General features: G+C 35.5%; 1 protein-coding gene across 1 annotated transcript in view; it reads right to left on the bottom strand.

The window, feature by feature from the left end:
• LOC128983577 (cadherin-86C-like) overlaps positions 1-14,329 on the bottom strand; it is a 297,541-nt gene that overhangs the window by 164,928 nt on the left and 118,284 nt on the right. The window contains exons 6-7 of the mRNA XM_054402910.1: positions 12,975-13,115; positions 12,265-12,388 (exon numbers count right to left, since the gene is read on the bottom strand). Of these exons, the coding sequence (XP_054258885.1) occupies positions 12,265-12,388; positions 12,975-13,115 (265 nt within the window). The remainder of the gene's footprint in view (positions 1-12,264; positions 12,389-12,974; positions 13,116-14,329) is intronic.

Raw genomic sequence — 14,329 nt, 5'->3', positions numbered from 1 at the left:
ATAGCACTATTCATTAGTTTTTTTGGCTAACTTCTATTTTATTCGTTTGTTTTTAAATTAATTAACTAATAACTTCTATCAGTTACTTTTTACGGGACTAACTAATAACTTCTAACTAGTTAGAATTTTCAACTAACTTTCCTAATTATGCGGAAGCATCTCAAATACTGGTTATTTATTTCACGTGATCAGTGAGGGTTGCGTGCGGCCGTGAGAGGTCAGTGCCCTTGTAGACAAACAAAACAACGCGGGGGTGGGGAAAGAGAAAGTCAAAGTCCAGTTGCTTTGGAATGCAGTGGGCCTGTGGATTGTGGAAGGGTAGTGACGGCCATTATCAACACCCCAAGCACTGATGGGTGGGAAGGGGAAATGTTAGTTTGGTGATTGATATATCATCTCAAGTGTCAAAACATTGTCTGTTGATGTTCATTATCTGACAAGTTTTATGTCATTTGTTTATGTTGTAGTAATGTAAAATGTGACAATTTTTGATTAAAACACAAGTACCAGGGGACCGATCTTGCTCGAGGTGTTTGATTTGTTCAAGAGGTAAAAAATAGAGCTTATAAGCCTACAAATATTTTCAGTCTTACTACAATTAATTAAGTAGTAAAGTCAATTCGTTTTTGTTAGACATCCACTTATCCTCAATTTAGTCTACAAAACTTTTTAATTTGGACGATCAATCTATAAAATGTCCACAATAAGCTTCAATCAATATAAAACTCATGATACATAACATCTGTTATCTGACGACCGTTATTGCATTAAGTCACTGGGATCGTGGAACTTTGCAACTATAATTACGGGATGGTGTAATAACGCATCAATTCGTGCAGTGCATCGTCGAAAAATACAAATCTCCTTGGCCTTTCCTTTAGATTTTTAGTTCAATGTCAGTGTATATTGTTTTGCAGTAAAACACTTAATGTTTTTGAACAGTCGTAATTATTTGACTCAAATTGATGGAACAACCAGGGCCGCGTTAAGAGTCAGTGGAGCCCTGGGTAAACCCCAAAAGCAGCGCCCCCTTTTTACCTAGTGCGGGCGGGCGGTAGTGCCCCCCAGCACCCAGCCGGCGCCCCTGGGCATACGCGCAGTCTGCCCGTTTATAAAAGCGGGCCTGGGAACAAATAAGATAGAAAATAGAATTTCAGAGACTATTGCACTCTAATGTGACTGGCTCGTTCAGCTATGTTCTTTTTCAATACAAAATTGGTGACACCTGGTTCATATAGATGGGATGTTTATACTTCACTAGGTGAAACCCGTCGAAATTGACGGTTACTTTCAAGGCTTACGCTAATTCATCTAACTGCGATAAATTAAGTGAAATTATACATATTTTGAGCATTTAGCATTGTTTTTTGTTTAAAGAGTAATAAGTGTAAAAACAATAATGATATTAATTGCGTTAGTTACCAAAAATGGTTGATCATTCAACGAATAAAATATTTCCCATACCGTACCTCATCGGAGTTATTATTAGTATGTTATCTGGTATCTCTTCCTTTGGAAGAACCTTTAAATAGTATTAAAATCGTATTGGTGGATCTTTTGTATTTAAACACTTTCGTGATTTTATCAGTGTAATGCAGATTAATCTATGATTTTATTTGAAAAAATATCTGTTTGTTGGGAAGACACGTTCTAACTTCAAAGGGAGGTATATCCGTTACTGTGTAAGTTTGATTTTTCCTTCGTCATGTCGGGTCAGTTCATATCGTACTTCTGTGCCAATGAACAACCCTCTACCATAGTTTTGAGAAATTGGTTGTGGGGTTACTGTTAAAGCTAGAATTCATTGACATGGGATGTCAGTTAGTTGTCTCAGCCTTATCAATTACCTACATAGAGTTGTCAATATAATCTCTCTACGGAATGTTAGGTGTAGTGGAATATACTTGAAGTGAAGTTGGCTTTTATTCTTGAACTGGGGCCTCCTCGTTTATATGGTCGAACGGCTTCATTGGGAGCAAATAATGTAAATAACAGAGCAATGTGGCATTTCCAAAAAGCAAAAAATACTGTAAATTGGCTGTTACGTAAACATCGATCGGCTACAAAGGATCGTTTTGACAGTAACAAGGTAATTTAAACCACTATATAGTAAACATTGACGTTTACATACATTTTTAATCAACGTATCTTATAAAGGATGATGTAAACTAGTTTTAAAGTAATATGACCTTCCTGTCATGACAGTAGCTGCTTAAATAGTATTTTTATACTCATTGTGCTATTTTTTACAGCCAAAATGTCGTGTTATTTTCAATAATGTTACCAACCCAGTGGGCCACGGTCTGTAATATAGGCCCCTGCAAATAATTTGTCAAGATAGGTACCATTTTAGGCAAGGTTTCTGTGTTTGGATGTTATTAGACACGGTAAGAGCACAATAAACTTCTTCTGCAGATGAATTATCTGTTGGAGAAGTATGATCCGAATTATACAGGGTGGCTGAAAAGTAACTTGCACCCCCACTTAACTTTTCAACCATTTGAGATATTTGAAATCGGTTTGCGGCAACCTTCTAAGATATGAGGGGCTACAATAATTATGGTAAATTTTGAAAATTTTGCCCTTAGGGGTAGCGGGGGTAGGGGGTAGGTAAAAATTTTAAAATGACAAGTATAGTCAAGTTTGGTATCATTTTACAGGTCTTGACCTGTTGATTTTTTATGTACATTGACATAAAGAAAACCAAAATCGGCACACTAATAACAAAATGGCGCCCTAAAACATTTAAAATCCAAATAACCATGAGAGTGGCAAAAAAAAATAACTTGCACCCTCTTTAACTTTTTAACTATTTGAGATATTTGAAATCGGTTTGCGGCAACTTCTTTGGAAATGAAGGGCTACAATAATTATGGTCAGTTTTGAAAATTTTTCCCTTAGGGGTAGCAGGGGTAGGGGGTAGCTCGAAATTTTCAAATAGCAATAACAAATAAATAACAAATAACATAAAGGAAATAGAAATCAGACCATTAATAACAAAATGGCAGCTAAATGATTGAGACAATGGTTATTTAAAGTAATTTTGAACTGCCATTTTGTTATTAATAGTCCGATTTCTATTTCCTTTATGTTAATTGTTATGTTTAGTCAAGATCTACAAAATGATACCAAACTCGACTATACTTGCTATTTTAAAATTTTGAGCTACCCCCTACCCTCGCTACCCCTAAGGGCAAAAATTTTCAAAACTTACCATAATTATTGTAGCCCTTCATTTCCAAACAAGTTGCCGCAAACCGATTTCAAATATCTCAAATAGTTAAAAAGTTAAAGAGGGTGCAAGTTATTTTTTTTGCCACCCTCATGGTTATTTGGATTTGAAACGTTTTAGGGCGCCATTTTGTTATTAGTGTGCCGATTTAGGTTTTCTTTATGTCAATGTTCATGTTTCGTCAAGACCTGTAAAATGATACCAAACTTGACTATACTTGTCATTTGAAAATTTTTAGCTACCCCCTACCCCCGCTACCTCTAAGGGCAAAATTTTCAAAATTGACCATAAATATTGTGGCCCCTCATATTTAAGAAGGTTGCCGCAAACCGATTTCAAATATCTCAAATGATTGAAAAGTTAATAAGGGGTGCAGGTTACTTTTCAGCCACCCTGTATAATGTCACAATGCGAGTTTGAGCATTTTGTAACTATTTAGGTAAGTTACAGAGATTTTTTTTAGGCTGTTGCTCAGTGCACTTTAAGAATATATTTTTTAGAGATAAATTTAATGGTTTTGGTGCTGAGTAGCGCTAGTAAACATGCACAACACTTTTCATTAGTCTTATAACATTCAAAGGTTCTCTAAGAGTTCAATTTCTTATTTGTATACATATCTATATTATGTTTTCACTAAGATGAATGAATACATCGAAGTAACCTCTCTGAAAAGTCTGCAGTATATTGCAGTTTTCCAGCTTATTGACTTTCTAAATCATGCACATATGTTTCTACACAAATCCTTATATATAATACGTGAAGGTGATTTTTACGAAACACTACTCCTCCGTTAATAATGGACGGATTTTTACAAACTTCCGTGTCAAAATAAAGTATTTTTTGTGAAGACGGCCCCTTTCACCAATTCCTGTAATAAAAATCCTCGGGCTTTGCCACACAGGCCATCAAAGTTGGAGTTTCTCCCATAAGATTAACATGGGGGAATCTAAATATTTAATAGGATACTTTTTCCCTACTAATTTGAGAGAACGGCTGGGCGTAGAAACTTGGTAGAGGTGTCTAAAGAAAGGTCTTAAGTCTGTAGATGAGTTATCAAAAGAAAAACTAATCAAAATCCCTTAGGACTCTGCCCCAGAAGCCTTTAAAGATCCCTCCACAGAGTTGTTTACATTTTGGCCGTGTGAATATACTTTTTAATGAAACATCTGTTAATTTTTAAATTGTATTTCAAACAACACACATTTATTGGGCGTTACTTAATATTCTACCAAATAAGTATTTGCAATATTATTTTCTGATTTTAAAATTGATTTCTTCTTTATCATGTCATGTTTTGCAATATAACGGTCCATTACGAAATCAGTGGAAAATCCTTTTATCACAGCAATTCTTAAATTATTTCTTATCGGACAATCTTATATCTATTGTACGGGTTGGAGTCTGCCTTTTTCACCACTTTTGCCTACATTTGATCATATTATTCTACACATATCAAAGCAGCTACTGTCATGACAGAAAGGTCATATTCCTTTTAAACTAGATCACATAATACTTTATAAGATACTTTGATTAACAATATGTAAACGTCAATATATACGTAACAGCCAATTTACAGTATTTTTGCTTTTTGGAAATGTCCCATTGCTATGTCATTTGCATTATTTGTTGCCTATGAAGCCACACGACCATAAACGAGGAGGCCCCTAACATTACAAGAATAAAAGCCAACTTCACTTCAAGTATTCCACTACACCTAACATTCCGTAGAGAGATTATATTGACAACTTTATGTTATTGATAAGGCTGAGACAACGAACTGACATCCCCCATGTCAAGGAACTCCAGCTTTAACAGTAACCCCACAATCAATAATTTCTCAAAACTATGATAGAGGGTTCATTCATTGGCACAGAAATACGATATGAACTGACCCGACGTGACGAAGGAAAAATCAAACTTACGCTGTAACGGATATACCTCCCTTTGAAGTTAGAATATGTCTTCCCAAAAAAATATTTTCTTTTGAAATAAAATCATATTAGAGTGAAAATTTAAAAACGTACGTTTTCATGTCCCTGGCCTTTTACTTCGTAGCTACTGGATTTGTAGTTTATTATTATGTGTTTTAATATTTTTTGGGATGGGGGCAACATGTTACACACATTTATTTGGTTTTAAATAGGTTCTAGGTATTTTTTTTGTATTTTTAAAGTCTCGAAATTCACGACCATGACGTGTCCCTAGGGTACATTTTCCAACTTTCACGCTGTTTTTAGACTAATTATTCATGCAGCAATATATAAAGCCATTTTTATGTCATCAATGGTTATTAAACTTACAAAAAAGGAGCATATTATAATTTTATTGTCATTGCAAACTGACTACCATGACATAATAAGTCTGTCCCTCGATTTGGCGTCACGACCATTTGGGAAAATTTTTCAACTTTGGAGCACGACAGTGGCAAGCCTGGCGTTGATGGAGTCAGTTGGTTTTAGAGACTAGTTCGGGGTGTACGTCAGGATTGTAGTGCCGGTCGTTTCGAGTTGAAAGGAGGAATTACAAGATTAATACAGGAAAGGTTGTGTTTTTTGTAATTTTGGTGTGTCCATGACCGTACATAGTCATTCGATGAAGTAGACATGGTGTTAATTTTTGTTTATAAGATATTTCAATTGCTAGATTAACCTAGAAGTCCACTTTGTATCCTCGAACATGAGGTGCAGAGCTACCGCCAGAACAGAGCCAAATAACACGTTATTTCACGACCAAAGTTTCACGACCATCGCGGGTTTTTTCACGACCTATCCAGCCTTATGGATTATAGTGTGTTTGGTCGTGACAATAACTTTAATATAATTGTAATTTGAACAGTTTAGTTCAATTGAAACACATATTTTTATTATAACTAATAGTATAATTAAAGGATTGTTTAGAAAGATTTAGATTTTTTTATAAAATTCACGACCGTACCGCTTGTCCCTGACCATCACGTTTATGATTTCTGTCATAAAAATTTCAAAAATTAAAATATCGTCATATTTCAATGTTTTATACACAAAAGAAGCACGCCTCTATGCAAACATAACGATTTTTCGGGTCTCAGGTAAGTTTTTTCGGAGTTATACAAACTTAAAAAGATATTATTGGCTTTTTTTCAATTTTTTTGAGTTTTTTATTTTTTTCTAGAAAGACCAAATATACTAAAAGCTCAGTGACCTTCTTAATGTATAATGGTCATAAAAGTAAATTAGTTTATAGCAAAACATAGTTATAAAAATAATATTAACTATTTTTAATATTCATTTAAACGTCTGTTATGGTCGTGACAGGATTTTGTGTTTTTCCACTAAAGATGCTCTTTTAAAAAAAAAACTACCAAAGATATTGCGTTACCATGGACATTTTATGAAACTTCAAATGTTAATGAAATCAAAAAAATAATAAAAGTTTTGAAAAAAGGGGAAAAAATTTTTCAAAGTGTGTTTCCTGAAAACGTACGTTTTTAAATTTTCACTCATTACACTGATGAAATCACGGAAGTGTTTAACTACAAAAGATCCATCAATACGATTTTAATACTATTTAAACGTTCTTCCAAAGGAAGATGTGGTAAAATACGAAAAATATATACCTAACCTGGGAAAAATTGCTTTAAAGCCAATCAAAACAGAATTCTTGTCATTACATATTAGGGGAGGTCTCTACCAAGATCCGACAAAATCCGGCCATGGGAAAACCTCCAAAATCACGATTTAAAATGGCGGCTTTTCCCAATATTGGAATATTTTCAAAAAAAGACACCCCACTGCATTTTTAATCCACATTTTTCGAGATATTGACTTGGGACCACCGCATATATTTTTTGGGTGATTGGTACTTTATTTTGACAGCGTAATCGTTTTTGGCCGCCATCTTGGATCCGCCATATTGGATATAAATATAATTTCTTAAATGTAAAGATAGTGTTGTGACACATCATAATAAAGTAGATTTTCACGCAGATCACAATGCCGAAATCCGTTTTTTAATATCTTTTCTTCGTCAGGTTTCCCACCGCATAGTATTAACATTGCTCTTTGTCCAGCTTCTGCTATTTTATCTTGATGTTGATGTGTAGCACAGAACACGCTGGCCGTTTCTCGCAGATCTTTATAGTTTAGCAGTTTTTGAAATGCACTTGTCTTTCCGACACTATGGATACGTGAAGTGGTATCACATCCTGTGAACGCATGCAAAAACAATAAGTGCTCACATATTTCAGGTCCAAGGCCTTGCCGGATTAGATTAATGTTATAGGAATTGAATGTCTTTGCTTTCCTGTTTACATCACTGCGGAAAACTAGGGAAAAGGGGGAGTGTTTGAAATAATGCAAGAGCAACAACAATAAATCTGTATCTTCGCCTATTACCGTAGTATTCATGTTTTCAGAAGACGACACTGCCTCTTTAACAATATCTACATCGGCATCCCCTAAGGCATGTACAACGGTGCAGTTACTAAGAGTAAGATGGATTCCAATTAGATTTATAATCCGTTGTTTATTAGTGCTTCCTGGAATCCTGCGTACAAAATGGGGTTCGTTATTGGCAGACATTTCATAGTTTGCAAATATAAAGATACACTTTTTAAATAGTTGAAGTGCCCCGCTGCTGCAAAGATGGGCAGTGACTCCTCTAATGCCGACAAGTGATTGCTCCAAGAACCTGTACGGTCAGAAGCAACAAGTCTGCGTACGGTGTTTACCATTTGTTGGTATTTTATCCAGAGCTTGCTTGTCAACGAATTTTTTTCAAGTTCGATCTTTCTAGATTCCAGCTTTCTACGAACCTCCTGTAATGTTTGTGAATACTCTACTTCAGAAATTGGGATAGAGTTTGATTTTACTTGTTCATATATTTTTATATATTATTGAAAATGTGAGAGAGGCGGAGATAAAATAGACAAATTTCAGCAACTTGCAATTTATATATATATATATATATATACATATATATTTATATATAAAAATTTGGAGGAATATTATTATTAGCATATAAAGGGATCTAAAAAAATCTGCCAACCATTTTACTGCCTACTTACAAGAAATAAATAGCTGCTTTACAATATGTGGGGAATACACTACTGTATTTGTCTATTGTAAAATATTGCATTTTGTTATGTTACAAAACCCCAAATTTCTCAGTGTTACCATGCTCGGATTTTGTCGGATTTTTGTTTATATATTGTCCTGTATGTATAATTTGAAAATATGGCTTAAATTTGCTTAAAGCAATTTTGCCCACCTCATAGTGTATTTTACCCGGACTAATATAACATACTAATAATAACTCCGATGAGGTACGGTATGGGGAATATTTTATTTATTGAATGATCAACCTAATTTGGCAACTAACGTAATTAATATCATTATTGTTTTTACACTTATTACTCTTTAAACAATGCTAAATGCTCAAAATATGTATATTTCACCCAATTTATCGCAGTTAGATGAATTAGCGTAAGCCTTGAAAGTAACCGTTGATTTCGACAGGTTTCACCTAGTATTTTAAAATGTTTGTAACATGTATGACAATAATCTCATGAACCTATGACGATCTGTCTAGAATAATATGATCAAATATAGGTAAAAGTGGTGAAAAAGGCAGACACCAACCCGTAAATTAGATATAAGATAGTTCAATAAGAAATAATTGTAAGAGTTACTGTGATAAAAGGATTTTCCACTGATATCGTAATGGAACGTTATAATGCAAAACACGACAAGATACAGACAAAAATCAATTTAAAATCAGAAAATAGCATCGCAAATACTTCTTTTGGACAATTCAGTAACTCCAAATAAATGTGTGTTGTATGGATTACAATTTAAAAATGAACATCATTAAAAAGTATTATCCACATGGCCAAAATGTAAACAAATCTGTGGAGGGATCTTTAAAGGCTTCTGGAGCAGAGACCTAAGGGAATTTACTTCGTTTTTCTTTTGATAAATGATCTACAGACCAAGACCCTTCTTTTGACACTTCTACCAAGTTTCTACGCCCAACCGTTCTCTCAGATTAGTGGAGACAAAGTTTCCAATTAAATATTTAGATTCCCCCATGTTAATCTTATGGGAGAAAACCCAACTTTGATGGAAGATCCTGCCCAAACTACTAAAGATTTCAAAAAACCAAAAACACTTTGAAAAACTAAATTTTAATCATCAAAATCGGTCCAAAAATGTGGGAGGAGTTCTGTTTACAAAAATCGGCTTAGCGTATTTTATATATATATATATATATATATATATATACACATATAGTACCTTGGGAGCGAGCTTTGCTTGGGGGAAAATCATTAGTTTACTCTGAAAGCAGTCTTAGTATTGCAGATACATAAATCCATTCCAAAACTCCACACTGCTCGCCTTTACTACTTCCTTCAGCACTCTCTACGTCGTGGACCAGTTTCTCTCCCTTCCCATTGCATGTTAGGATTGCGGATACATTAATGTAATTACCACAGACAGTTCCCACACTCTGCACTGCTAGCCTTACTACTTCCTTCACTACTTCCTATGAAGCGGACCTGTTTTCCTCCCTTCCCATTGCATTTAAAGATTGCAGATACCTTAATCCAATCTTCATAAACAGTTCCCACACTCCGGACAGCTCGGCTTGACTACTTCCTTCAACACTTCCTACTTCACAGACCTGTTTTCCTCCCTTCCCATAGCATTTTAGGATTGGAAATACCTTAATCTAATCGTCACAAACAGTTCCCACACTCCGGACTACTCGCCTTGACTACTTCCTTCACCACTTCGTACGTCGTGGACCTGTTTCCCTCCCTTCCCATAGCATTTTAGGATTGCCAATGCCCTTATCTAATCATCACAAACAGTTCCCACACTCCGGACAGCTCGGCTTGACTACTTCCTTCACCACTTCCTACGTCGCGGACCTGTTTCCCTCCCTTCCCATAGCATTTTAGGATTGCAGATACCCTAATCTTATCGTCATAAACAGTTCCCACACTCCGGACAGCTTGCCTTTACCACTTCCTTCATCACTTCCTACGTGACGGACCTGTTTCCCTCCCTTCCCATAGCATTTTATGATTGCAAATACCTTAATCTAATCATCATAAACAGTTCCCACATTCCAGACTACTCGCCTTTACTACTTCCTTCACCACTTCCTATGTTGCGGACCTGTTTCCTTCCCTTCCCATAGCATTTTAGGATTCCAGATACCTTAATCTAATCGTCATAAACTGTTCCCACACTTCAAACAGCTCCTCTTAACTATTTCCCTCACCACTTCCTATGTCACGGACCTGTTTTCCTCCCTTCCCATTCCATTTTAGGGTTGCAGATACCTTAATCTAATCGTCACAAACAGTTCCCACACTCCGGACTACTCGCCTTGACTACTTCCTTCACCACTTCGTACGTCGTGGACCTGTTTCCCTCCCTTCCCATAGCATTTTAGGATTGCCAATGCCCTTATCTAATCATCACAAACAGTTCCCACACTCCGGACAGCTCGGCTTGACTACTTCCTTCACCACTTCCTACGTCGCGGACCTGTTTCCCTCCCTTCCCATAGCATTTTAGGATTGCAGATACCCTAATCTTATCGTCATAAACAGTTCCCACACTCCGGACAGCTTGCCTTTACCACTTCCTTCATCACTTCCTACGTGACGGACCTGTTTCCCTCCCTTCCCATAGCATTTTATGATTGCAAATACCTTAATCTAATCATCATAACCAGTTCCCACATTCCAGACTACTCGCCTTTACTACTTCCTTCACCACTTCCTATGTCACGGACCTGTTTTCCTCCCTTCCCATTCCATTTTAGGGTTGCAAATACCATAATCTAATCGTCATAAACAGTTCCCACACTCCGGACAGCTCGCCTTGACTTCTTCCTTCATCACTTCCTACGTCGCAGACCTGTTTCCTTCCTTTTCTATAGCATTTTAGGATTGCAGATAACCTTAATCTAATCGTCATAAACAGATCCCACAGTTCGTACTCGTACTGCTCTCCTTTACTAGGCCTACAATGTATCGAGCAATCTTCAGTATAATCTTTGCTCAATAGTAACAAGTGATGCTTTCCCTTTTGTACTGTGTATTTGTAATTTGCTAGTTTACTGTGGGTAGTTGGCTTATTATGAACACATGCTACAACTTCAAGTCTTTTGTTTACTTTTTCCTTGTTATTTAATTCAACCATAGATAAAACATACTCCCTTAGTAGATTAGTCATCCTAATGGAACAGCTGAAGCCAATTTTATTGTTAGTTCTGTACGTCCAACTATAGAGGTTATGTTTTGTTTACAATTTGTTTCTTGTTATTGCAGTCATTTAAAACCTCGTTTAACCTAATAAAACGATATAATCATAAACAATAACTGGTCTCCTAGTTATATAACCAAATAGTAAAGCACAAATCATGAAAATAACCCTAAAATAATAGAAACAAAATGTTGTCTACACTAGCGATCAGTGTGGACGTACATGAACTAGATGCAAAAAACAAGCTTCAAAATTTACAATGGGATGAGGAGTCTACTTGTGTTGCTTAGTCTATGATTCAACCAACATGGTTACTAAGCTACCCATAAGACTAATGTTAAAAAAACGTGACTTTCAGTTTCGATTTTCTACGTAATTAGATTTTTGTTGGCAGTTCGAACTGCATGAAACTCGTTTTTAGGCCAAAAATAAACTATTTACAAGATTTGAAGAAAATCGTTGGAGCCGTTTTCGAGATCTTTCTGCAATATATATGTATATATATATATATATAGATTATCCAAAAGTCAATGATCCTATGCAGTAGTCACTGAGAAATCTTTCTTACACAATTTTGGTTTCATTAAGTACAAGTATATTTTTGTCCACTGTAATGCATATTGACTTTAGTCTATGATATATTTAACTGTATAACCATAGCGAATAATATTGTATTTTTGTTAGTCTAAATCAGTATTTATTAGTCTTTTTTTTGTTTTTGGGAATCAATAATTTATACCATAAAAAAACACAGGATCAGCTGTTTCAACAAACCATTATCTCTTTCAATAGAGAAGAAGACAGTGAATGGATTTCCTTCAGAGATGAGGCCATACTTAAGCCTGCGTGGAGAGCCAGTGTCACCATCTCGTGCTGTCACCCTCATCACTAGTGAGCCCTGCCAAACATAACTTTAACTGGTACAGTACTAAAAAAACATATATAATTAGTGTACAATGTTGTGCAGTATTTAGGGCACTATGGTTTCAAACCATTAGGAAGTAAAAATGGTCAACTTTCACAAGTCGACTTAAAAATACAGGGAGTTCTGTAAGTAAGTACACAAACTTAGGAAATATGTTTTACAAGTTAAAATAAAAAATAAAACTGAACAACATTTTCTGCAAAAACATCTTGTTGATGATAAATCTGTCATTTTATATTAGTATTCTTAAAAATGATTATCTTACGACATCTTTACTTAGAATTGTTAGTTTCCTACCAAATGACATCAAGTTGTGAAAAATAAATGATTTTTTTAACAGGCCTGGTGCACTCTGGACACCTGGCTCTGATTATCTGAGACAATCAGCTGTTAAACCTGCACACATGGCTCCATTGTCGGTGGTAAACCTGTGTTTTGCTATTTTTGTGACACTTTTAATTACTTTCAAAATTACTATTTTCCTGTAAAGCACAATATAAAAAATTATAGAAAGACATTTTATGATGAAATCAACCAAGCCTCAGGTTGAGAAGTGTACCTGAGTGAGGTTTGCTGGTAAGACTGTAAGAGGATCAATGTGGTCCCAGACTGGGGGAGTATCCTGCACATCCGACACCACAACCACTACTTGGAACCCTGCGATGTTGCGGGAATCTTCCCCTGGTACCACGAACATGTCCTGCCAACACCACGACAAGCTACAGTCATTACAAATATCAGGTTTGGTTTTTCATGACATTTTACAGTATTATATTAAATTATATTTTAATCCTATCTTATTACAGACTTTGATATATGCAGTCAGATTAATTTAATTAAGTTATACCTCTGATGCAAGGATATTGTTAATGTTTATACCACTCAAATGTATCCCCATCTTGTTGTTAGTTCAGTGATTATACTGAATACAAAGAAATGTTTAAATTGCGATCATGAAGAGGAGTTTGCCAACTTTTATGTAATTGTAGGCAGTACGCAAAAACAGCAGTGCCAGATTTAGCGTACAGTACTTGAGGCACTAGGCCAAAGAAACCCGAGCAGCCTTAGGAAGAACTTCCCTGGGATCTCGGGGAAATCCTGAACACCTCCAGCAATCACAGAGACATCATCATCGTTACGAGCAATCTTGGTGAATTATGAATCTAGGAAGTACAAACTCAATAATGATTTACGTTGATACAATTGTTTTGGCGAATTTCCCTCTAGGGAAGTATATACAGGGTGATCATGGTGGAAGTAAAATATATAGGTGTGCCCTTCATATTCTGACGTCACTCAGATTGCACACAAAAGATCACCTGATTGTAACTGTCAAATTAGTATATGTATTTGTTTTGATTTGGTTGTTATTGTTTTATAATGTATGTTTTTATAAAACAAAAAATACCCCCGCCGCAGCAAACCTGCAGACTTAGCGAATTTCCATTTGCCTGATTGGATTTAAACTAAAATGTCTCCTTAAAAATATCACATTTATTCCCAATTTAAACAGAATTAGTTTAATGAGTACTTAGGTTTGCTGCAACAGGGGGGGGGGGGTAAAAAAGTTTTTTTATGTAAAATATTAAAAGGTACTGTGGTTTAGTAAGAAATTAATGAATTTTCTAAATTTGATCAAAATATGTTCATAAACAAGCAAACAACAACAGTTGACTTATTCTTCATAAGAATAACATGGGAATTTTAAAATTAAAATTTTTTTGAATTTTCTCCGTAACAATTAGGCGCATAATAACGCTTCAATATACTAAATTATTTGTTTTTTTAAGCTCTACAAAATGGTTTAAAAAGAAATTGTGAAATTTTGTGTTTTTAGGGTCAAAATGGGAAAAACCTATTTTTACCCCATAAAACCCCCCATAAACCCCCGTTCCCATAGTCCGATCATGCTGG

The sequence above is a fragment of the Macrosteles quadrilineatus genome, unplaced genomic scaffold (genome assembly GCF_028750875.1).
Source record: "Macrosteles quadrilineatus isolate MER2022 unplaced genomic scaffold, UCM_ALF_1.0 Scaffold_1__1_contigs__length_201487025, whole genome shotgun sequence".
Lineage (NCBI taxonomy): Eukaryota > Metazoa > Arthropoda > Insecta > Hemiptera > Cicadellidae > Macrosteles > Macrosteles quadrilineatus.
This window is presented reverse-complemented; position numbering and strand designations above follow the sequence as displayed.